Below are 26,584 nucleotides of genomic sequence, written 5' to 3' on the forward strand. Positions count from 1 at the left end.
CAGGAGAGGAGAGGAGGGAGAGGAGTGAAGGACAGGGAGGCACAGGAGGGAAAAGGGAAGAGTCCAGCTGGGTGTCTCCAATGAAAGGTGGACGTTGGGTGGGGGCCTGATGATCTTCTTGCAGGGGGAGGCGATGTCTTCACCAGCCACCGCTGGCCTTACTGGGAAAGGGCTGGGTGGGGCGGGGGGGGTAGCAGAATGGTGGTTTTAACCACACACCCCCCTCTCTTCCTTCCCCAAACCTTCCTGCAGTCTTCTTTCCTCCCCCTACAAAACACAGTCCTTTATTGCCCCCACCTTACACAAACAATAATGTTGGACACCCACCTAGGATGTTGTTTTTAGACACAGTCCTGGCCTCCTGGCCTTCCTGTCCTGTAGCAACAGAAGCTGTTCTTCTTCTCTCCCTCTCTCTCCTTTTGCTCCACACGGGCAGGTCCAGCAGCAGCAGCAAACACCTTCAAGTGCAGGTCCAGCAGCAGCAGCAAACACCTTCAAGTGCAGGTCCAGCAGCAGCAGCAAACACCCTCAAGTGCAGGTCCAGCAGCAGCAGCAAACACCTTCAAGTGCAGGTCCAGCAGCAGCAGCAAACACCCTCAAGTGCAGGTCCAGCAGCAGCAGCAAACACCCTCAAGTGCAGGGGCAGCAGCAGCACACAGCAGAAGCAACAACCCCAAAGGCAGCAGCAGAAACAGTTGAAACACTGAGGAGCAGCAACACCACACACCTTCTCTCCTCAGTATCAGGAAACCAACTGAATCCACAATTACCTCCACGAGATCATTAAGAAAATGAACTCTTGATCTTGGGGTTATAAACCCAGTACCATAACCACTTGGCATGTTAAGAAGATGTAGTTGCACAGCCTGGGCATGAGTGTTAATCACTTGTACATTATGTTCACTATTGTAAACACACTCCCAAGAATGTCTCTCTGCCTAAGGCTCCTTGTTATGATGAGCAGTGCTTGTGTCACTCAGATGTGAAACCTTGGGTTCCTGCATAAGGTGTCTCTTCCCTGTGCAGTGTGTAACCTTCAGACCAAAGTGATGGTCCGGGTTCACACTCACTGGACACATTTGTGATGCCTGCACCTTGTTGGCGTTTGTCATTGCTGCCAGAATGTTGTGGTCAGGCATCACAGAGTTCCATCATTCTCTCTGTATGCTCTCAGCACCTTTGAGGTGGGGCTGGCTCCCATCTCTTCAGCACCTATGACCAGTGATGGTGAGCTCCTGAAGGGGTCAGGTGCTGAAGGCTGACAAAAAATCAGGTGCATTTAAAATTTCACAGCTGCATCTCCCTGATATGACCCTGATGACAGAGCGCAAGCAAGCTACCCTCAGCCAGATGGGAATCAGACAGAGGCGATGTGAAGATCTATGGAGTATCTTCACTACATGTCGTCATCATCCTTCTGGGATCTAGCAACTATTAGGGCCTCCGCTGAGTCTCCATGACATGAGCCTGAGCGCTGTGTGGCCATTAGCCACACAGGAGTCAAACGTTCACAGATGCAAGGGCAGGATGTCAGGACTGTTCTCACTGCATCTTATTATCTTCCACAAATCTTGTGGCTATGAGGACCTCCTGAGTGCGCCTGCCTTGTCTGGCCAGTGTGATGGCCTCATCCCTGGGAGTCATGCGCAGACCTGTTGGATGTATTTGTGGTGGTCGCACACCAGCTGAATATTCAGCGAGTGGAAGCCCTTGCGGTTGACATAGTTGATTACTTGTTGCCACGGAGATCTAAGCACTAGTTGATGGCACCCTGTACCCGTGGAAACCAGAGATCTGCGCAAATCTCAGCGCTCTTGTTTTCTGGCTTTCCTGATCCCAGTCGAAATGCACGAAATTCTGTGCCTTTGTGAAGACGACATCAGTGACCTCCTGGATGCACTTGTGCATGGAGGCTTGCGAGATCCCATATAGGTCACCTGTGGAGCCCTGGAAGGAGCCACTGGCGTAAAAATTAAGTGCCGGGGGTCACTTACACATCCACTGGCAGTGCATGCCTTCCATGTCTCCGTGGTGCCAAATCCTGCAGCAGGTGGCATATGTGACCGACCAATTCCCTAGACATGTGCAGTTTTCGGCGGCGCTGGTTCTCAGTCATCTGCAGGAATGACAGGCGCCAGCTATAGACCCTAGGTATAGCGAAGCACCTACGAGTGACGGGTCTCTGTGGATCTTCAGCAGTGTGCACAGAAGGCCCTGCTGCCCCGTCATCTTGAGGGAGATGCTCCTCCCTTTGCCAAGCCAGGCACTTCCACCTCACTCTTCTTCTTCTCTGCTCCCTGCAAGCCATGAGGCCTACCACTAAATCATTAGGCTCCATGATCCTGATGTTCTCCTGCAGGATCAAAGAGAGAGATGCGTGGGTTAGCATAGGTGACTAAGAACCTCTCTTGGTTTGAGGGCCCCTTCACACATGCAGGAGAGTGTTGTCCACCACTTAGGTGGCTAGTGTGTAGTGAGCTTCATGGCTGTCTGAAACCCCAACCACCTCTACCCCGCACCACTTGATCGATTGGTGGCAGCTTCAGCCACTGGACTGCATGCTGTGCTCTCAGCTCAGGCGCAGGCATTCTCCTAACCCGCGCTGCAAAGTTGCGCTGTTAGCTTGAACCATGAGGGACATTGCAAAGGGCTCTGAGTGCATACACCAGTGGCTTTTGCCAAGGGATTCTACAACTTGCCCAGTTTACCAATTGTTCTGCTGTCCCCTAAAACGCACATTAATTTGCAGTCTATGCCCGAGGGGTGAAAAGTTCTGGAGCATTTGGCGGCACTTTCATGTTTTTGTGCTGCTTGAGTGGGCAGAAAAGCTTGAGAGGCCCGATTCCAAGCCTGTCAATGGAGCTGCTGCTGAACAGTCTCAGCTGCGAAGAATGCTCACTTTTGACAAACTTTTCCAAGTGCGTGGACGCTTCCCTCACCCCCCCATCCCGCGGGATGTGCTCGTGTACTTCCATCAGTCTGTGCTGCCTTGCCCCTGCACCCACCAGCTTCACCCACACTGGAGCCTTACCCTGGCACCGCACTGAAAGACAGCTGGGAGAAAGCGACTTGCCTGTGCAGCCCCCACCCCACGTTGCCCCCGAATATCTGGCACCATTTCCTTATGTTGTATGGGCGATGCCTGTGAGTGTTGCGCAAAGCTGTGTGCCCTCGCCTCAAAGTTCCCCTCGATGTTCAGCTTGCCAAGGCGCACGCCTTTTAAAGGCAGTTGTAAAGAATGCCATTCTGAAGTCACGCTGACATGGGAGGTAAATTTGACGTGGGGGGATGATTCCAGTGAGCAGGGCTTATAATGAAATGCTAAAGTATTGAAACGAGGCTCCTGATGTGCGGTGGCGGGAAACGCGGCCCGTTATTGACATGTGGAGCGGACAGTTGCAAACTGGTTTCATGATGGCGTGAAACCAATTTTTGGGCTACTCGCCATATTGTCTGCTCATACCCACCATAATGCCTGCAGCCAATGGGACTGGACAAATCCGCTCATTGATTTTCTCCTATCCTATTGCTTCCCTCCAAAGCAACGATGTGCAATTCCAGAGCATGCTTAAAGGCTGTTTAGGCCTCCAGAAATCACCATTTGGAAGTAGCATCAGTAACTTCTTGGAGTGTCAAGGTGATGGGACATATTGTTGTCTGCCAACTTGGTTATGAGACCCTTCTCCCCACAATAGTCACAACTACAGGGTGAGTGAAACTTAAGGTTGGACGGCTCAGAGCCTGTACAAAAATGTGCCATTGCTCCGCCACCTTGAGGTGGCAAGGGGCTCACATATTTTGCTGAGTTCAGCAGATTGACACTGAGAATGTCAGAAACATGTTTGGCTGAGGGCAGCACACATAAGTTCTGAGTATAGGCTTATATCGTCATCGCCCTGCTGAGAGACACTGGGCAAATGGAGTTGGATGGTACATGGGCCTTCTCCATGCATGAGCACATCTCTCCTTAAACACCACACCTTCACCTGTTGAGAATTCAGACGAGATAGGGGCACACCTCTGCCTCAATCGTTCAGAGCCAAGAATGCACATGGCGGTACCCTATGAGGGATGGGAACGAGGTTTATTCCACAAGCACACTTAACATGAAGGTGCAGGATTACTGATATGGAGCATTGTTGAAATGGGCCACTTACTGTGGTGATATGGTAGTCCATTGCACAGAAGAGAGACCCAGGATAGAGACAATTGCCATAAGTGGTGCAGAAACCAAGGTATCACACATGATTGACAGTAACACAGCTCATCATAAGAAGGAGGCACAGACAAGAGGAGATATGAAATGATTGCGAGCCTGTTTACATTTGTGAACATTATACACATGTGGTTAACACCCGTGCCAATGTTGTGCAACTACATCTTTTTCACTTTCATTACTCTGCCACTATGTCTTGGTGCTCCCCCAACATCCACAGCAGAGGTGGAGGTAGTCTGCTGACTGCTACACCCTGTTGTCTGTGTTGACCTTGGCAGGCGTCCTTTTGGGGGCTGAGACCTGGAAGGCCCCGGCCTGCTTTGGGCAACCTGCTGTGGGGCAGGTGTACCCTCCTCGGCCTCTGGAGGTGGAGCTGATGGGGTCACAGGAAGAGGGAATTTGGATCGGCCGGACACTCACAGAGCACTGGGTGGAAGGCCCTGCGGTGTCGGGTTGGTCCTCCTATCTATGGCCCAAGGGCCCCTGGCTGACTCTTTGAGGAGAAGAGGCAGCTGGAGCGAGATCAAGGTGTCCCACAACAGTCTCACGTTGACACTGACGGATGCCACTAATGGGTACAGTGATGGGGGTTCAGCTCTTGCAGCAGTGTAGGACCGATGTCCTGGACCAAGGTCTCCATGGTGGCTACCATCTTATCAGTGTGGACCTTGGTGTTTTGGCATGCTGGCACTTTCAACTCAGACTGAAGGTGGTTGGACTCCTCCATCGTGCCTTGCAATCTGAGGAGTACAGCTGACATCCCTTCTTGAGGTTCCCATGTTTGTCTTTGCAGTTCTAGCAACTGGTTTAGGACCGAGTCTGGAGGCTCATTTTTGGATTCAGACTCAACAGAATTGTGGCTTCCAGCAGTCCTCCGAGTGCCGGTGATGTCTGATGTCCCTGTTTCTGCCTGCTGTGGACCAGATGGTGCACTGAACTCACTAGATTGTGACCCTGAGGCTACTTTAGAACTAAGTCCCACTGTGGTGTGTGTCTTTGTGCTGGAGGGTGTGGGTGAGCACTGTGATGGGCCTTCAAAGGTGCTTTCCTCAGGTTCCTTATCCAAGGTATTGTCGGGGCTAGAGATAAGGGCCTGGCTCGTGGATGTCCTCTGCAGCTTTCCAGAAATGCCTATGAAAAAATGGAGAGACAATTAATGCTTGGCAGGTGACTCTGAAACAGGATAATTCACTCATACTGATGGATGTTGTAATGCAGGATCCTCACTTGGGTGTGTGCAGCTGACCTCACCATCAGCACTGGCACAGTCCACATCTTCTCCAACCAGCTCTATAGCTCTGTTCTCAAAGTCTCTGAGGACCTTGATCTCGGGAACTCCACCCCCAATCTGGGACCTCTCCTTATCGTGAGCCAGCCTGTCCTGCATGAAGACAGATGGAGAGAGTGTGAGTAAGATGCATGCGAGGGCAGATGATAAGGGTGCCTGGCATGTGTGCGTGGCGAGTGGGGCCCTGGTCAGGCTTAGGACACAATCACCAGAGGATCTGTAAGGGTGGGTGAGAGTGAGTGGTAATGTCCCTTGAGATGGCAGCGAGTGAGATCCTTGTGAAGGTGTGATAGGCTTGTGAGAGTGTGAGTTGAGACTAATGAGATGGTTGACTTACCCTGGCAGAATGGAAGAGCTCGTTCATCCTCTTCCTGCACTGGGTGACTGACCTCTTCTGCAGGGCACTAACTTCCACTGTGACCACCTCCCAAGCCAGACTGGTCACCTTGGTGGAAGTTCTGTGCCCAGAGCGGGGGTAGAGAACATAGTGGTGGGCCTTGACTGTGTCCAACGGGCGCTCCAGCGAGGCATGCTTTCTGCCTTTGGAAGCCATGTCTTCACTGGGGGTGTGTTAGGCTGCAGGGAGTGTGAACGTTGTGTAGGGGCACCGTTTAAATATGGTGCCTGGAGTTAGGGAGTATTGAGGTCACATTGGGGAGGTCGAATCAGATGCTGCCCTCCAGTGAAACATTGTGTTCCCCATGGATGAATAAGTAATACAGTCTGAAGCGCATGATACGGCATGAAAACCTGCCATTGGGTGGAACGCCATTTTTAATGCCCATTAATGCAGTTAGTGCATTTCATGGAAAATTCAGGCCATAGGGTAGAATTTTTGGGTCGGCAAGCAGGGCAGGGCCCACTCGCCGATGCGTAAAATGACACGTGGTGATGTCGGGTGGGCATCTCAATGTCACCATGTGTCATTTAGATTTTCAGTTCGGCGGGCGCACACGCCCATCAAACTGTCAAAGGCCTATTAAGGCCTGTTAAAAACTAATTGAAATAATTAAGTGAGCTGCCCGTCCAACCTTAAGGTTGGCGGGCAGGTGAAGATCCCAGGCGGCCTTTGCATTTTTCATGGAATGGGTGAGATGAGGTTTCATGAAGTGTTCAAAAACTCAATAAAATTTTTAAAAAAATTCATTGACATGACCCAGCTCGTGTGAAACGGGGACATGTTTTAAAAGTTTTTAATTTCTTTATTTAGATGTTGAAAACTTAAACAAATCTCCCTGAGGCACCTCTGTGCTTCCCCCGCCCCCCCACCGCCTGCACAGGGAGTGCTCAGTGCTTCCGGGCAAGCGTCAAGCTGGGTAGGCTTTAATTGGCCTGCCCACGTAAAAAGGCGGCGCAACCCCGATGGGGGGCACCAATTGGGTTTGCGCCCGCCCCTGCACAATCCCCTCAAAGGGGGGAAATTTCTGCCCATCCCATAGTGTCCAACATTAAGTGTCATTCTGAGATTGGACAGCACTTGCTAAACAATCCTGCATTACCATCACTGAATCTCCCACTATCAACATCCTCGGGATTACCATTGACCAGAAACTGAACTGGACTAGCCATTTAAATACTGTGGCTACAAGAGCAGGTCAGAGGCTAGGAATCGTGCGATGAGTAACTCGCCTGCTGACTCCCCAAAGTCTGTTCACCATCTACAAGGCTCAAGTCAAGAGTGTGATGGAATACTCCCCACTTGCCTGGATGAGTGCAGCTCCTACAACATTGAAGAAGCTGGACATCATCCACGACAAAGCAATCCGCTTGATTGACACCACATCCACAAACATTCATTCTCTACACCACCGAAGCACAGTAGCAGCAGTGTGTACCATCTACAAGATGCACTGCAGGAATTCACTAAGGCTCCTTAGACAGCACCTTCCAAACCAATGACCACTACCACCTCGAAGGACAAGGGCAGCAGATAGATGGGAACACCACCACCTGGAAGCTCCCCTCCAAGTCACTCACCATTCTGAGTTGGAAATATATCACTGTTTCTTCACTGCCGCTGGGTCAAAATCCTGGAACTCCCTCCCTAACAGCACTGTGGGTATACCTCCACCACATGGACTGCAGCAGTTCAAGAAGGCAGCTCACCACCACCTTCTGAAGGAAAACTAGGGATAAGCAATGAATGCTGGCCCAGTGATTGAAGCCCACATCCCGTGAATGAATTTTTAAAAAAATTTGAAAAACAATCCTGATTGTGCTAAGAATTACACTGACAAGCAATTTAAGATTATCAGCCAGGCTCACAGTGTGACTCACTATGTGTGCTAGAAGCTATATATGTTCACACACAAGGCCCTGTCCTTTGCAAACAGAAGAAGCATGTCCAAGCATTGCACCTTTTACAACTAAACAAAAGCCTGATGGACAGCCATTCCCTGGTTCATTCCCCATGGCAAAGCTTTGATCACTCAAGTAAACCTGCCTGGTTTGAATTTAAACAAAAACTTGGCGGTTAATTGTTCCCTGGCACATTTTCCATGGCAATGTCTCTGCCAGTCAGAGTCCACTTGCCAACCAATCAACACTCTCTTCTCATGCATTAAAAAATGTTGTTCCCTTTACAATTGCTATTCTTGTAAAGCTGTCCTGATGAGTACAACATGAAAAGCTTTGACAGCATGTCTCTTTTTTCAGCATAATCACAAAGTTGTAGCATAGAAGGAGACCATTTGGCCCCTTGTGTCTGTGCTGGCTGTCCAAATGAGAAATTCACCCAGTGCCATTCTCCCGCCTTTCCCTGTAACTCTGCACATCCTTCCTTTTCAGATAATAATCCAATTCCCTCTTGAATGTCTCGGCTGTACCCACCTCCACATACTGTCATGAAGCGCATTACAGATCTTAACCACTCACTGTATGAAATGTTTCTCCTCATGACTCTATTGCTTTTTTTGCCAATTAACATAAATCTGTGCCCTCATGTTCTTGATCCTTTCACCAGTGGGGACAGTTTCTCCTTACATACCCTATCCAGACCCTTCATGATTTTGAATACTTCTACTAAATCTCGTCTCGTATAACTTCACCAAGGAAAACAGTCCCAACTTCCCCAATCTATGTTAGTGAAGTTCCTTATTCCTGGGACCATTCTCATGAATCTTTTCTGCACTCTCTCTAATGTCTTCACAGCTTTCCTAAGGTGTGGCACCCAGAACTGGATGCAATATTCCAGTTGAGGCCGAACCAGTGCTTTATATAAATGTAACATAACCTCCTTGCTCTTGTTCTCTAAGCCCCTAACAACAAAGCCTAGGATATTCCATACTTTATTAACTGCTCTCAACCTGTTCTGCCACCTTCAATGACTTATGCACATACACACCCGGGTTCCTCTGTTCCTCCTCCCCCTTTAGAATTGTACCTACTTTTTATATTGTCTCTCCATGTTCTTCCTACCAAAATTAATCACTTCACAATTCTCAGCATTGAATTTCATCTGCCACTTGCCTGACTGTTCCACCAACTTGTCTATGTCCTTTTGAAGTTCCACACTATCCTTCTCACAGTTTGCAATGCTTCCAAGTTTTATATCACCTGCAAATTTTGAAGTTGTGCCCCGTATACCAAGGTCTAGACTATTAATATATATCAGGAAGAGCAAGGGTCCCAACACTGACCCCTGGGAAACGCCACTACAAACCTTCCTCCAGTCTGTAAAACATCCATTGGCCAATATTCTCTGTTTCCTGTCACTCAGCCAACTCTGTATCCACGTGGCTCCTGTCCCTTTTATTCCATGAGATATAACTTGGTTCACAAGTCTGTTGTGTGGTACTATACCAAATGCCTTTTGGAAGTCTATGTACTCCACATCAACAGCATTGCCCTCATAAAATCTTTTCGTTACCACTTTAAAAAAACTCCAGCAAGTTAGTTAAACACGATTTTTCCTTAACAAATCCACGCTGGCCTTCCTTAATTAACCCGTATTTGCCCAAGTGATTATTAATTCTGTCTTGAATTATTATTTCTAGAATCATCATGAATGTAATGTTAAGCCAGTAGATTTTCTTACAAACATAAATTTGATGTACAGAAATGTAAGTTATTTAAAACAAGTTTTTAGCATGATTTTATCAGTTTAAGGTCTTACCTTGGCATTGCTCTTCGGAAACAAAGCTGCTAAAGTGAATATACCCAGTATGGGTCCTAGGAATATCCCATCAACACTTCGGACTATCTGATGAGGAAGATAAAATAAAACTGTGTTACATCAACAGGGATAATAATATTGCTTTTGAATATAATTTTATAAATTAAACTACATCCATTGGTATAATTCAACTTTATCATGTGTTTACCTGCATTACATTTTCTTCTAAGAGAGAAGTTAATCCTGCAAAAACCATTATCGAAATCCCAAAGGTCATAGCTAAAAATAATAAGATGAAAATCAGCAGAAAAGCACTGTTTGTGGATATTTAGGATACTTTACTTTTTCATTTCTCCTCATCAATTTGTTCCTGCATTCAGCACACGTGGAACAGCACAGGGCACAAATCTGGAGTAATCCTGGTTGCTAAAGCTCACTGGATAAACTCAAGGATTAGCCATCTTTGATGTGGGGTTATGAACACAAGTTTATTTGTTTTTATCAGGGATTAAATACTTGAGGTGATTTCAAGGTTTTGAATTGGCTTTTATGAATATGAGTGTTTGTTTTACTATGGTAAAGGCTGTAATAAATGTTTAGACCTTTATTTTATTTTGTCTCAACATGGCTCTTGAGGTCTGCCCATGCTGGGTACTGTGAGTTGGCATGGAGGGAGCAAGGGCAAAGGTGCATGGAGGGGAATGGGTTGGCATGAGTTGGCATTGTTGGCATGGGGCTATAAGGGGCGAGGGAGTAGCAGTGGGCATGGGTTGGCTCTATCTTGCACCTGCCCACTCCCACCGGGCGAAAATCAGGTCTGATGGGGCACTTTCTCCCAAAATGGCCATGGTGAGCTGTGAAATTTCTCAACTAGTACTGCCATCTTGGGAGTGAAAACCCAGCCCATTGTCTCAGTTGCTCTCTCCACAGATGCTGCCTAACCTAGTGAGTATTTCCAACACATTCTGTTTAATTTACATCTAGAACAATGATTACAGAATGATTGAGTGCATTAGAGATGGGGTGCCTTTTATCTTAAAAAGCATTTCTGACTGTACTTTGGGGTGGTTGTCAACCATGCTTCACTGCAGCCGGTTCCAGAGTGATTTTCTTTTTCTTGTCCACTTGGGGCAGTTGACCCCACAGCTGCTCTAAACAGTGATGAGCCTGCCATAAAAACTTAATTTGGGCTGACACAAGAATACCAACTAGGTAAAGGGAACAGGAGGAGCAAAGCCTCATTTCAACACACATCAGGCAAGAAATTCTGGACCATCCAGGGTGGGATTTTCTAGCCCCGTCTGCTGGTGGGATCGTCCGGTCCTGCTGAAAGTCACTGGACTTTTGGTTGGCCCGCTGGATCCCAGAGATGGGTCCCGTCACAGCAGGGCTGGAAAATCCTGAAACAACGCTCCAAATCTGAATGGTGGTATTCTCAACCCCCTCCTTCCTACTGACTTTACGTAAGCACTGCACAAATAGCAGACTTATGTCAGGAATTAGAGTATTATTAGAAAAAATACAACAGCTTCCTTCCAAATTAGTTCCTCCAAATCTTAATGGAAAGGCTGTATATAGTTTTGGGATACATGTATGCCTGTACCTATCTACACACAAGACTGCTGATGTTAACAAGTCACTAGTGGCGCTGAAATATGTTTCCTTTGAAACATGCCTACAACAACTGTTACAGTTTGGTTGTTCTTCATACACAACTCCTTACACCAGTCCTGTTCATGATTTATATAAACTATCCAACTTAGTTACACTTTGTATAACGAAACCAAGCTGCAGACGCAGAAATACTATGGCAAATAATATCATTACTCTTCCTGTACTTTAAACTCTATCAGGAGCTTCAGAAGTTGAAAGGTAACCTAGAAACTTTGAGATCAATGTCTTCTTGCCATCAGAAAAATGTTTCCATGATTTCCAGTTTGGTTTTATAATATCTTCCACAAAGACTGCAGTTATAGCATTGATGCCTGAAGAGATTGTGCTGTGGATAAGAAAAATTAAACAAGAGTTATTACATCAGATGTCATATGAATGTAGGATGCAAATATTCATGTCAATATCGGCTAGTGAGATTTATTTGTCAGGGGGTGAGTTCTTAGAATTCAGTTACCTTTTCTTTATCTACTTTGTAAATAAATATTCCTTTTTGGCCTCTCCTCCTTGGGAGGTAAGCTTCTAGGAAGATTTAACACATTTTAAAAAATTTAAGACTTCCAACAGTCCTTTTCACAATTACAACAGTTAACTTGTGCAACAGAATAGAAATTAGCAAAGTGATTTCAGATTAGCTTGAGGAATTCAGGAAATAAATTAAGTGGATTATTTTGTCCTGTTAAAAAGTAGGATATAAGGACAGAATGAAGACAACAATACTTTTGAACACATCTTGTACATGGATCATAACATGGTAGGTCAGTTAGAAGGGCTGATTAATCTTTACTTATTCTTAATAATATTTTCTAGAATTTCTCTGACTCCTTTTACATTTCCTTGAATTCCTTAAAGGACCACCAGTGCCCACACCATTCCCTGGAGCCACTGGGAGACAGTGCATTTACTCCTAAGCACCTAATATTGGAAATTTCCAGTTGCAATGGACTGACTTATTTCCTATTCAGAAATCACCATGTACAATTCAGGAGCTCATCACTTAGAGTACAATATAAATAATCCACTATTTCTCTTTCTCTTCTCCAAACATGTATATACTCACATTTTTCATAGTATCTATATCACAATTAGTACTTTCTGTAAAAATTTGTATTTTATTGAAATGTTATTTTGTCTAACATTCTGTGAATTCTAATATCAAGAGCAACATATTACATACCTCAGAGTGCCACTAAATGCACTAGCGATAAAAAGTCCCGGAACTCCAGGTATGTGAGCTAAGATTTCCAAAACTAGTAATGGTGTCATCTACAGAAAAATTATAAGATAAAAAGAATTGATAAGGAAACAATTCTTGACATCTGCAGTACCAAGTTAAATATTTCCTGGTATTTGTCAGTGTTGATAAAGTGGATCAACAAAAATAAATACAACATCAAATATGATCACTTTTAAAAAATTCATTCATGGGATGTGAGCTTCGCTGGCTAGGCCAGCATTTATTGCCCATCCCTAGCTGCCCTGGAGAAAAATATTTAAGCAATATTTTTTTCAGTTCTCCACACAGTCTTCTCATTTACATTTTTTCTATATTTAATTCAAGCACACTGCCGCACCAACATCTTATCTGACGGAATATGAATTTTTTTCAAATCAGCAATCTTAACCTCAAATAAAAGGATCAACTCCTCTCACTGATGCATAGTATCATTATAACAAATATCAATGAATTATTTTGTAGCAGAATTAAAAGAATTTGACCCCAGTTGAAAAAATGCTAAAAAAAAATCAATTATCTCAAACAAGATTGGTTTACTTTAGATTGTCTGTTTGACCTGTTAACAAAGATTTCTACTCTAAAGACAGAAATTGCTCAGAATAACAATTTTTGCAAGAACTAGGAAGAGAGCGGCGGTTTTAATAAGATGAAGTTGGATTCGTTTTTTTTTTATGGTTTGAAATTTGAACCCACCAGGTGCTAGGTTGATTCTGCTGACACCTTTTCATTTGACAAATGGTCCTCACAGCTAGAATAATAGACGGTTTCATTTTACTAATCAGGATTGCATTAAAATCGACAGTCCTGGGATTGAGGTGTAATGTACCAAATTACAATGCTGGCAAACCCTTCAAGAATATTAATTTTTTAAGTATATATATATTTTAAAATTTAACCTGTGTTTTGATATAGATTTCAGTCAGTTTATGTTAGGGGTGATCGCCAATGCTCCTGGGAAGAAATGGTAAACCCCTAATAAATCTGGAAATCCATTGGCTGGTGTTAGAAAGAAAATGGTCATGAAAGCTGCTACATTCGCATAAACCCCCATGGGTCTACATTTGTCTGACTGAACGATAGATAATTATAGTCCCTCATTAATTCCTTCTGAAGTAGCCAGCAAGAAATTCAATTGTAATACAATTACTTAGCAATAAAATACAGCCTTACATCCAGAAGGCAACATATAAAAAAAAAATGTCCCAAGTATTACACCTAGATTACACATTTCAATGTTGGAGTGAGAGTGAGGCTTGAATCTTTCTATCTCAGAGATGAAAGTACCACAAAAATAGAAAAATCTAAGGTATGATCCCATCCATTTTATTGATTCTTCATGAGCTTAAGCAATAGCTTCACCATTTCTCAGAGATAGAAGAAACTCACAGTTGGTGATATAGGTTTAGGTTTAAAGGCCACTCAGTTCAAGGATTCAAATAAAATTCTCTCATTCCTTTCAATGTGATGGCACAAGATATGATAATGATTTGTATTTCTGCCCCTTACATACAGGAAGATGGATCAAAGCACTTTACACTGGACACTGAGGGGGAGGATGTGTGAAGGCAAAGGAAAAGGTTTGATAAGGTGTTTGAAGCCAGGAAGGTGTGTGACAAGGCAGTGAAAACTAGGAAGTAAGTTCGGAGAACTGGAATGTATTGATGAGAAAACGTGCAAGCCAATTTATCAGAAAGATATTTTCAGCTTCTTCTAAAGGCACTGCCACAGCTCAGGTATGAGGTCACAAGCACTGGTTTGATTCTGATGCATTATCTAAGTGACCATTATTCATATGCAAGCCTTAATGTATATTTAATCATGGAGTCATTTGAACGGAGCCAAACACAATCCTTCTTGATGCCCACATAAATGCAGTTTCAGCAGGAATCTCTTAGTGCTAATTAGAGAGGGGGATCCCTAAGTGATTTTCCTCTTCATAATCCAAGGACACGGAGCACAAATGAAAAATTCTGGCTGAGATTAGTCATCAAACATAGTGGGGATTGAACCTGGGACTATCCTGGTCTGTGTAGTTGAACTATTCACTAAATAAAAGAGTTGAGCCATTGTTGTGAATGCAATCTAAAATGAAACTGATATTTCACAACACCAGCTTTTTACAATACAATAATCAAAAATAGCTTGTGTGATGAGCTCCGTTGTTTGTGGTGTTTACAGTTGTGGGTGAGTCCAGTGGCTGGGACTGAGGTCAGTTCCAAACCGAGGTGGATGGGGGTGGCGGAGATGCAAGTGTGGGCCATCACGTGCAGCCATTCTCTGCATTTTTGCGCAGGGTGCCACTTCTAACAGGCTCACTTGTTGGTTGGCAGCTGGCCATTGCCTCAGCCTTTGATTGTGCCCCCTCCCCACCCCCTTTACAGCACACTGAGGACACATCTACCATTCATTCTGTGCAGCCATGCTTTGCCTGATGCACTCTGGAAGTAGGAGTTCACAGTGGCTGTAATTCATAGGTATGTATGTTGACCCGGGTTGGCATGAAAATGGGTACAGATGACCAGGTTGAAAAGAGGAAGATGGAAAAGGAGTGTGGCAGCTGGAAAAAAGACCAAGAAGGCTGACTCTAGGATCAAAATTGAGAGGGATCTGGAAAAGTGTGCCTTTTTGGTGAAAATTGTACCTGTGGAATGCAGGTGAAGTAAAGCTGGGAACTGGTGTTTAAAACCTCAAAGAAAAGGAGCTGGAATTCAGCCTAAGGAAGTTCAACATTTCTTGCATTGGCGCACTGCCACTCAAGGAGACACATTAAGCTGTGAAGCTCATCTCAGACCATCTCATCAGAACTCTATGTATCTATCTTTCAGCTAGTCCCCTAGTAATCTGTAGGCCTCTTGCTTTGCCACACTGAATAAATCAAATTTCTTTTCAATTACATGGGATTTTATGGGTATTTTGGGGGAACCACATTCTGCAATTCTATCTACTTTTCCCTGAGAAACATGAATGTTAGCTTTTATATAGAATCATTTAAGGGTGACATCAAGGACAGACAAGCTCTGCAGTGAGAAGCAGGTACAGCCATTTCACTGATATCCATAAGTAAATACCTGTTTTCTAAGCTCTGATCCCAGATTCAGCTTTCTTGGTCTTTTCCCAGCTTTCTTAGAAACATTATTAAAACACTCTTTATATGTAGCACTTCCATGACTATCATATAAGAATTTTGATGGGGATCCATGATTACTAATCCAGTTGAAAAAGGCTCCTCTAAACAAAATCATTTGAGAACCACTGTCCTATTGGACAGAGCTAGACTTAAAGCTAGAAGCTAGAATGAAAGGGCAGTGTGATAAACCACAATGCTATCCAGCTCCGCAAAGTTGTGGTCTAAAAAACATGTATTTACTTGCCTGGTTAGCATTGCTGATTCTCTTTGCCTCCAGTGGATCGCAGGTTTCATAAATGGCATACATGATCAAGCCACACATACAAGCCGCAAGTGTCAGTCCAAGCATACCAAACCAGTTCAGGATTATAGCCCTGTTAATAAGAAAGAACTACTGGTCAGCACACAAAACTGCATTACACAATAAGAATGAAAACAATGGACTTGCATTACCTGATGTATTGCTCCTAGGCATGTCATTTTTCCTAATTGTGTGAACCTTTAGCCAGTAGGTATTTCATTCATAATTTATTAATGTGGGTCATTAAATATACAATATATGACAGATGTTTTATAAGGTTACATTTGATCCAATCCATACGCTCAATATACAGTTCTTCAAGTGGAACTACAAGGCAGGATTATCAGATAACAAATCTACAATTGTAAATGTAAATGAAGAAGAAACTTTGTTATGCGCGAAGTTCTTAATTTATAAATGAGGTTACCACTTAGGACGTGAAAAGGTAATTATCAAAGCAGATTATGAGCTTGTTCAGAAGTTCTATTTTGCGTGGGTAAGTGCAATGGTACTGGGTCAGCAAAACAAGTGGCCTAATGAACTACAAATGCATGTAGTATTATATGATTATTTCGTTCTCATTGTTGTTGAAGAGATAAACAATGTCCTGCAGTACTCACTGGTTGCAGGAAGCTTGGTGTTAACCAGAGGGCAATGCATGATCACATTATCGATATACAATAAACTTGTACCAAGCAAGAGAAAGAATAAAAAAGCCTTTGTCGGTACTTTATAATTAGATTAGAAAAACAGGGAGGGTTCCAAAAATGAGTTCCAGGCATTCATGAGGAATGAATGGCTTGAAAACTTGATACAAGAATGAGTAAGGGAAAGATGTTTTCAAAATGAAATAAAGAAAACAGGCTAAAGTATATTTTGTATATTGTGTCCTCTTTAAAGACTTCACTTTGGGTTCCCTTTAATTTTCTACACATTCTTCTCTAGGTAGCACCCTTGATTACTTGAGGGTTGCCTAAACCACGGCTAATGTTGTGATTTTACTATGCAGCAGGGTGAGGAGACAGGTTCCAAGTCTACCTCAGCCAGAGCAGGGGTTGAACCCTGCACTTGTTGGCACTATTCAAAACCACACCCTAGCCATCAAAGCTAACCGGCACCCTTTCTGCACAATGTGAAATATCTTAAATTTCATTTTTAAAGGACTCGATTTACATTAGGCAAAGTTTTCATGTAATCCCGTACAAATGATTATCCTGGTTATTCTTTTGGATTTATTCATTCACAGAATGTAGGTGTCACTGGTAAGGTCAGCATTTTTCACCTCTCCTTTGTTGCCCTTGGGTAGGTGGTGGGCAGCCTGTGTGAAGGTCTATTTTTTCATTCTTATGATACTTCTTTGTAGTGGTTTGATACAGCTGAGTGGCTTGCTAAGCTGCTTTAGAGGTAAGTTAAGATCAACCACATTGCTTTGTATCTGGAGTCACATACAGGTCAGACCAGGTAAGGCTGACAGGTTTCCTTCCCTCAAGGATATTAGTGAATCAGTTAGTTTTTGTGGCAATCCAATAGCTTCCTATCACCATTACTGATGCAAACATTAAATCTCAAATATAATTGTCTTTTTAAAACTTCATAAACTGCCATTGCAACTCTTGTCTCCAGAAACATAACTACCAAACTACCATATCCAGTGATGATATCAGATAAATGTTACTATTCCTCTTTGTAGCTTTTGTAGCATTGAAGGACATCTCAACAAGACACTGGAATAGTGAGATCAAAGGAGAAGGATACAATTTGTAGTACATCCTAGTGAGACATTGTAATGCTACAAATAATGGAAATTGGCTAACATTTCTATTGCTAATTTTAAAATTGTAAAAGCAAACTACTGTGGATGCTGGAAATGTGAAATAAAAACAAAAAAATGCTGGAAAAACTCAACAAGTCAGGCAGCATCTGTGGAGGGAAACAGAGTTAACATTTCAGGTTGTGTGACCTTCCATCCAGACATCAGGGGCTGAATTTCCCCCCCACCGTTTGGGGAAACCCGTGTGGGGGCAGGGGGGCGGGTGCGAACCCGATCAGCGCCCCCGACCGGGGACACGCTGCCATTTTATGTTGGTGGGCCAATTAAGGCCCGCCCAGCGTGACACTCGCCTGGAAGCACTGAGCGCTCCCTATGCGAGCGGTGGCGAAGGGATTCCCTGAGTCGTTCCCTGTGCTCTTTTGCGCAAGAGTGTTGGGATTTCCCTGAGGCTTGGAGGTGTCTCAAGAAGATCGGTTTGACATGTGTAAATTTAAATCAAGGGAAATAAAAACTTTTAAAACATGTCCCTTCATGTGACTCTGGTGAGCTGAGACATGTGAAAGAATAATTTTTAAAATACTTATATTGATTTTTAAAACACTTCATGAAACCGCATCCCACCCATGGATGGGGTTTCATAAAAAAATGCGAAGGCTGCCTGGGCTCTGCACCTGCCCACCAACCTTAAGGTTGGATGGGCAGCTCAGCTAATTGAATTAATTATTATTTAAATGGCTGTAATAGGCCTTTGACAGTTCGGCAGGTGTGCAGCCGACTTGGCTGCGTGCCCGCTGAACTGAATATCTAAATGATGCGAGTTGACGTCAGGACACCCGCCTGACATCACCGCATGTCATCTTACGTGTCGGTGAGCGGGCCCGGCCCCCGGAGAATTTTGCTCCAGATTTCTAAAGAAAGGTCATTTGACCTGAAACAAACTCTGTTTCTCCCCACAGAGGCTGCCTGACATGTCGAGCTTTCCCAGCACCTTTTTTGCCTTTATTTAAAATTGTAAAGTTCATTCAAATTTTAGCAAGTGAACAAAAAAGGACTTTGAGATTAGGATTGGTCTCAGTCTATGACTTCAGCTCCGTTCCTTAATTAACTCATTTCCACATAGATAAATGTTTGTATTTATTAGCCACTTTACCATTTTGAAATCTCTTAAAGCATATCAGATATTGACTGTTTAAGGTTGGGTGGAGAATATCAGGTGTTGGTTCCTGATTTTGAACCCAAATTTAACCTTTAATTATCAGTTTAACTTACTTTTTTGCCTCTTTTTCACTCTTGCAAGCCAAGTATCTTTGCACCTGCGCTTGGTTACAACTGTATACTGCAATCCATACAAATGCACCTCCTAACACTGTGGTCCAAAATGTATGCCTTTTCCTTGGGTCAGGATCAAAGCTGAAAGAAAAGAATATTTTTATGCTGCATTTATATTTCTATTTTGCATAGATCTCCAAAAACAAGACTATATTTATATAAGAAAATCATCAGTGGTGAGTAGAAAGCTGATGCCTGCCAAGGAGCAGCTCTTCGCATGTTTTTTACTTGTTACAAATATCTAATTTTATGATCTATTTGTCTTAGGAGTCTAACTTTTAGTTTGGGGATTGAAACTTTTAAATGTAAGATAAATTATAGCACGAGGGCTGGAACTTTCCATTCTGAAGTTCAAGTTCGGTGATACGTGTGGAAATGGGAGTGATTTCTGCTGGGGGGGTTGGGGGGGCAGGATGGTTGAACATGTGCGATCTAGCTCAGTCAGCTCATTACATATGCATCTGCTGGGCGAATCTTGTGATGGGGGCGGGCAGTAAGTCGCTGTCCCTGTCATTATTTCATGGTGTCAAAGGTCTGGGTACCATATTCAAAGGGCACCCAAACAGCCATTCACACACTGCAAGCCAGAAGCTTTGGATTCTGCTGAGACCAGGATGTCACAGACCAGACAACGTGCGGCTCCATGGTTCAGTGAAGCCTCTCTGGATGTCTCCTTCAGGCTGTCCAGGAAATGCAGGAGTTGCTGTTCCCAGGGATGGCAGCAGGATGCCCTTCTAGATGGGATCTCCACCCAGGACTACGGTGGCCTGAGCGGAGATCGCAGCAGAGGTTAGCACCCGTGGGGCTCACCAAAGAACTGTCCAACAATGTAGGAAGAAGATTAATGATCCGTTGCGCTCCACCAGGGTAAGTGGCACTGTCTACTCCCTGCAAAGTGACACTCATAAGAGCATCAGGCAGTGTGCAAGTGCACAGTGATGTCAGACAGGAGTTTGGGTTTCAGGACTCAGCAGGAGATGGGACACGTGCACTGAATGTGTGCCAGCCACTTCATGCTCTCAATCTTCTATCAGTTGCATGACATCCTGCTCGTTAATCACTTATTGGGTAGGGCTCAGGAGCTGCGTTAAACATGCATGCTCCTAAACTGCTCATGCAACCATTGGGATGACACGCAATCCTTCTGTCTGTCTGCAGGACAAAACCACCCACAATAGGAGAGAGTGGGCCAAAACTGGAGGTGGCATTCCAGACATTCAAGTCCTCACTCCTTTCCAGGAATAGGCTGCCAAGCTAGCTGGGAAAGAGCAGGACTGTGGCTGTGTTGAGGGGGAGATAAGACTCCCCCAGTGAGCCAGTGAGGACTCCAGTCTGCAGTTGTCAGCTGTGCTTACAGAGTAACACATTGCCTTAGTTAAGGAACCTGCATAGGGATTCATTAAATCTTTTCCATTTCTTTTTTCCATTCCAGGTACCAGAAAGAAGGGGAGGCCTACAAGAGATGCCAGCCATTCAACCAGCCCCAACCCCACCCATGAGGATGATGCTTCAGAAGGCATCATCAGCCTTCAGTGCAGAGACTTCACTTTGATGGGTCCAGTTTCTAAAGTAGGCTCGGGAGTCACAATCTTGTGAACACACCACTGACAGGGGTCCACAGCTGATGGAGGAAGTGACAGACGAGGTCTCTGACACTCAGAGGGCTGCTGGAGATCAGGCCCCTGCTCAGCCCCCATGCAGATGGCGATCCTCTGTTTTTTACCATGAGACCTAATGGAAATGCAGATACAGGCAGGGGAACATTAGGCAGAGAGGCCATGTGAAGACTAGACCAAAGGCTGTAGGAGACTGCCAAGTCCTGTCTGCTGTTGTGGCTCCACCAACCAAGCGCATGGCTGCTTCCATGGAAAGTGTGATGGCCACCTTGGAGACCCAGGTCCAGCAGAACACACAGTCGCTGCCGGATGTGCACTCAGATCTGCACTCTACCCATGGAGTACTCTGCCATGGATGCTAGACAAGAGGGGGATGGGGCACCTTGACCTCCCTCCAGGTACCCTTTCTCCTCAGGAAGTCAGGGAGGTGTGTTTGGATACACACAAAGAGGAGGAGCGTCAGCCAGATTTCATCCCAGGACACTCCAAGGGTGCCCTACTGCTCCACCTCCCCTCTGCCAGTGACCTCATCGCCTTCAGCAGGTCAGGCCGAGGAGGTTGTACCTGCACCAATGCAGGGGCCCCTTAGCAGGCCGGGGGCCTCCAGGCCTCAGGCCACCAGAGGACGCCAACCAAAGTCATCACAGTCATCTGTGCTGTCAGCAGGCCGCCTCCACCTCAGCTGTGGGTGTCAGGGCTGTACCTAGACGTAGTGTTAGAAAAAAACGATGAAGAAGTTTTGAAGGCACATAAGAGGCACAGGTGTACAACCACTGTATACAGTTTTGGCACTTGTAAATATATTTTCACTTGCACAGTTTGGAAGCATCCTGGATTCCAGCTTGCTGCTAGTTGCTTCAATGGTCGCGAGCATTTAAAGGTGTGGAATTTAGCCCTCCATCAAAGTCTGATAATAAACTCCTATAGATTCAGTTCTCTCACATTAACAACATAGTAACTTCTTAATAATCCCACATGTACATGATTAAGCACTGGCCATCATTTGGGATTGCAAGGCCTAGCGATGCATCATGCAAGCCATCACTTGCAACTCGACATATTCTGAATTCTGAAAATGACGTCTGCACAGAGTGTTCAGTGAGGTCATCACATCTCCTGCTGTTGTTGCCCCGATGTGAGATGTGGGTTGATGCCGAGTACTCAAGGGGAGTTGAACCTGCTATGTGGGTGGCCTGGAACACCGCAGATGCAGTTTCAGAGTTGAAAAAGTGCTTCTTGACAGTAGAAAACCAGATGTTTCTCTACATGTTTGGAAAAGACCGTGGTGGACACGTCCAATTGTGACTAGCTGTGCTTGGTGATTTGTCATTTTGGCAGAGCAGGCTTGACGAGCCTAATTCCCTACTCCTGTTCCTATGTTCCTTTATTGAGCTAACATGTAGGTGATGGCTGCAAGCAAGGAGGCAATGGGCAAGTTAGCCTTGACTGCATAAGGGATTGAGTTTAGGATTAAAGAGGTGCGCATGCAGTTGACTGAAACCTTTGTGAGAGCTCACATGGAGAACTGTTTAGCCTACTCATCTCCTTTTCAAGGGGGGCAGTAGACCTCGCATAAAAGGTTTGTGACCAAAGTATATTGGGCCTCATGTCAGGACTGGGGTCTAGTCCATGAGGTGATAGAGAGTAGAATGGGCTTGTGTGATGGCCTGTGCCGAGGACTGTGAGGCTATCCATGTGAATCATCAATAGCTCTAACAGGGCTCTGCAGGGTCCATGGAGGAAAGATGTTTATCATGGCTGGGGTGTCCACAGTGACAGATCACAGGCTCACATTAATAGTCAGGCCATCTAGGACCGAGACTTGTAGGAGTCTCTGCAATTGGAGGGTCTGGAGTGATTGCTACTCAGCAACCCATAGTGCAGGTGAGACACACTGAGTAACCTCAAAACTTCCAAAGTAACCTCAAAACTTTTCAGCATGATAAAGATGTCAAGGGATATGGGTTTATTATGGGCGAGTGGCAACTTGGGGAGTAGGGATGCGATCTTCTCTGATCAATATGCATGGAGGAGTGATCTCGATGGGCCAAATGGTGTTCTTAAGCTGCTCCTCCCTGTGGACCCAGATATCTGAAAGAGCTTTCCACAAGGTCATGGGAACAGGTGTGAGGGAGTCATGAGTGCATCCTTGCTGAGTTTAGATTTCATGTTGCTTCCAAGTTTCTATGCACATGGACTTTGTAAAGGCATTACAATAACCTCATGTCCACTTGCAGGTGCCTGAGGTCGCAGGAGAATGGAATGCTGTGCAGGTTTTAATGCATGCATTTAGCATCAGGGCTCTGTATATCAGCATAGTTTGGCACATGCAAAGGATCAAACCACCAGCAGTACAGCCGTTAAGTAGTCAGTTTAATTCAGCTGTCATAAATCAGATACATTAGAGCAAAGTATAATGTCTGTTACAAAATAGGAGCTGGGACCTGACATCCAGCAGAGGATGGAAAGTCAAATAGTAAAGGAGTATCTTGGTAGCTTACTCTGCCTGGAATCTTTAGCCATCAGATTGTCACGGGCCACCCTGCAGTGTTGTATCCTTGCCAAGGCCTCTGCATGTGCCTTTGCAACATACTGGCCCTCATCATCACCATCCCCTTCACTATTTTCATCGTTGGAGAAGAACTCTCGGTCCGCCATGTCTCCCTCAGCCAAGACATTCCCCTTTTATTGCACGAGGTTGTGCATGGCGCAGCAACAATGATGATCTGGGACACACTCTGTGGTGAGTACCAGAAAGCCTCACTTGAGTGGTCGAAACATCTGAACCTCATTCGCTCGGAGGCCTATCGTCTACTCAATTGTGGACCTTGTAGAGGCATTGTAGCTCTCCTCAGCAGCAGTCTGCGGATGGTGAACTGGCATCATCAGCTAGGTCTTCTAGGGGTTATCCCTTGCCCCCCAAGGAGCCAGCCCTGTAATCAATGAGGTCCTTCGGAAACTTGTGGCACCTGAAAGTGGGTCAGAATGTAGGCATTGTGTGAGAGCCCTGGGAACCGAGCACAAACGTGCAGGATTTGTCTTCTGTGATCACACATTAGCTGTACATGCAAAGAGTGGAAATCTTTCCTTTTGATGAACGTGACTGGCTGTTGCCAGAGAGCTCTTAAAGCCACATGTGTGCAGTCAATAGCACTTGCAGGAAACCTATGATTGCTACAAAATGCAATGCTCTTTCAGCCTGGCTTTTGGAATCCAGATGAAATTGGACAAATTGGTGTACTGTCCTGAACAGGGCATCTATCATCTCCCGCATACACATGTGTGTAGCTGACTGGGAGATGCCACACAGGTTGACAGTGGAGTCCTGGAAGGAGGCACTGGAAATGAAGTTTAAGGGGGTGGTGACATTTAATGCCACTGGCATGGGATTTCCTCCAAGTCCTTGCAACCGCGGGTGCTCGTGGAGAAGCCGGCAGATGTGAGCAAACATATTCTGAACATTCTAAGGCCTCTCCAGCATTGCCTTTTGTTCATCTGTAGATAGCTGCCTACGATATACACGTGGTCAGGCCAATGATCATAGACACACGAGACACTGGCCTGACCTTCTTGCTGCTCAGGCTGTTGCTCCTCCTGGCCCTGTGCCAACCTGCACCAGTCCCTCCTCCTCCTCATCTAGATGAGAGCCAGTGGAAAGGCAGGATTGCCTGGATCCTCCAACATCTAGGCCTCAGTGGATCTGTGAACCAATTGCAGTAATCAATCTAGTGAGCATTATCTTTTCAGATTTACCTCCATCTCACAGCCACCAAGCCAATGCTAAACCCTGTACCTGGCTTCTGTCTAGACATGGCATCCCCACTCCACCCCTTCCAGGTGAAGGACATCCTTGAGGACCACAGATGGGAGTTTGTCCCATTCATACATGAGGTGCAAGAAGACATTGCTCTTTGACGGGGATGATGACAACCATGTGGGAGAACCCTCCCTCAGACACTATTCAGTTTGCCACCATTACTCCCAAGACTCCATAGAGAGACCATTGCCTTGGCTTCATAGAAAGACTAGCCACTTGAGCCCTGGTCAGCCATTCATCTGGGAGGACAGAGGTTTGGAGTTCGGGGCTTGCTGCCATCGAGCAGCTGTGCTCCTTGGAGGCTCCACCTTCCTCCCTCCCTTCATCCCTGCCTCTGACAGCAGCAGATGGCAAATCGCACAAAATGAATGGCAGCCCCAGACCTTGCTGGGACCTCAATGTTATGAGACCCATGAGTCAGGGAGCAAACCTGCTACCGTGTGGGTTTCACCATAGAGAGAATATTATCATTTATTGCAGGGGTAATTGAATATAAAAGTGGGGAGGTTATGCTCTCTGGCACTAGTGAGACCACATCTGGAGTACTGTATACAGTATTGGTCACCTTACTTAAGGAAGGGTGTAAATGCATTGGAAGAAGTTAAGAGAAGGTTTACCAGACTAATACCTGGAATGGTTGGGCTGTCTTATGAGGAAAGGTTGGCCAGACTAGGCTTGTATTCGCTGGAGTTTAGATGAGTAAGAGGCAACTTGATTGAAACATGTAAGATCCAGAGGGATCTTGACAGAGTGGAAATGAAGAGGATGTTTCCTCTCATGGGAGAATCTAGAACTAGGCGTCAATGCTTAAAAATAAGGGTTGCCCATTTATAATGGAGATGAGGTGAAATTTTTTCTCTCAGGGGGTACTGAGTGCTTGGAACTCTCTTCCTGAAAAGGCGGTTGAAGCAGAGTCTTTGAATATCTTTAAGGCAGAGGTGGATAGATTCTTGGTAAGCAAGGGGGTGATAGGTTAACGGGGTTAGGTGGGATGAGGATTTGGTGTTGCTATCAGATCAGCAATAATCTTATTAAGTGGCAGGGCAAGCTCGAGGGGCTGAGTGGCCTACTCCTGCTCCTTGTTCATATGTTCACATGTAACTGAGCATGGTGTTCATCCAGTAGCCTCATGATTTTTAGGGTGTTCCTTTAGTTGGCCAATTGTGCTTACCTTGAGCTCTACCCACCCAAAAAGACCCTCCTCCCACTTTGAGGGATTGCAGTTTCAAAGCAACAGTGTTGTATAGCAGAGAATACAAAAATGGTGCATGTCACATTTCAGACTTGCTCCACCACCTTCTACCCTACCCTTGTCACCCACTATGTTCCAACATCACCCCTCATCCACCCAATACAACCATTCCTCTCCCCTCTGTTTGAACCTCCTCCCATTAGCCTTGCCCCTATAACCATTACCTTCCACATGCCTTCTCTCCCCCCGAGCCTAAACCCGTTATCATTCCCATGCCCACTCTGACCCTCAACCCTCCCATTATCCGACCTCCATGTTTCATTCATTTCCATGAACCCTCCATGGATCCTTCAGTTACCTGACTATTACTCTGGAGCTGCCACCCTACCACATCCCACTCTCCCCTCTCACTGTGACTGTTCTCTCTACTGCTCAGTACCCTCAGTTCAAAGCCCAGGATTCCAGCTTAGACAGTACTGACCCCACCCTCTAAGACTCTAAGGCTCTCTATCACCTTCCCTACCTGGAATCCTTCTCCCCCACCCAACCACAGGACCCCCAGACCCAACAAGCAAGGCTCATTCCCCCATCCCACATCCCTGCACCCTTGCAATCCCTTGCTGGCTCCCTCCTGCCCCAGACAGTCTGTCTTCCTTCCTTGGACAGCCTCCATCCCTAGCACCCTTAGCCTGCCTCCTATGTCCAGCCTCTGCTCCACCATCGCCTGTCTCCCATGTCCAGCCTTTGCATTACCCTTTCATCCATGCCTGCCTCCCATGTCAAACTTTTCACCCTTTTTGTGAGACTTTGCTAGCAGGTGGCAAAAGGTTAAGAATCAGCTCCAAAAACTTTGCTGTGTTTGCTTGTGTAACAAATCATGCAATTTGTTGTATTTAAAGTGCCTT

General features: G+C 45.4%; 1 protein-coding gene across 1 annotated transcript in view; it reads right to left on the bottom strand.

Annotated features, from left to right (window-relative positions):
• LOC121293682 (sodium-coupled monocarboxylate transporter 1-like) overlaps positions 1-26,584 on the bottom strand; it is a 68,104-nt gene that overhangs the window by 20,709 nt on the left and 20,811 nt on the right. The window contains exons 9-14 of the mRNA XM_041216850.1: positions 18,995-19,135; positions 15,898-16,027; positions 12,467-12,555; positions 11,496-11,617; positions 9,827-9,897; positions 9,619-9,705 (exon numbers count right to left, since the gene is read on the bottom strand). Coding sequence (XP_041072784.1) covers positions 9,619-9,705; positions 9,827-9,897; positions 11,496-11,617; positions 12,467-12,555; positions 15,898-16,027; positions 18,995-19,135 — 640 coding nt within the window. The remainder of the gene's footprint in view (positions 1-9,618; positions 9,706-9,826; positions 9,898-11,495; positions 11,618-12,466; positions 12,556-15,897; positions 16,028-18,994; positions 19,136-26,584) is intronic.

Source organism: Carcharodon carcharias, chromosome 22 (genome assembly GCF_017639515.1).
Source record: "Carcharodon carcharias isolate sCarCar2 chromosome 22, sCarCar2.pri, whole genome shotgun sequence".
NCBI lineage: Eukaryota > Metazoa > Chordata > Chondrichthyes > Lamniformes > Lamnidae > Carcharodon > Carcharodon carcharias.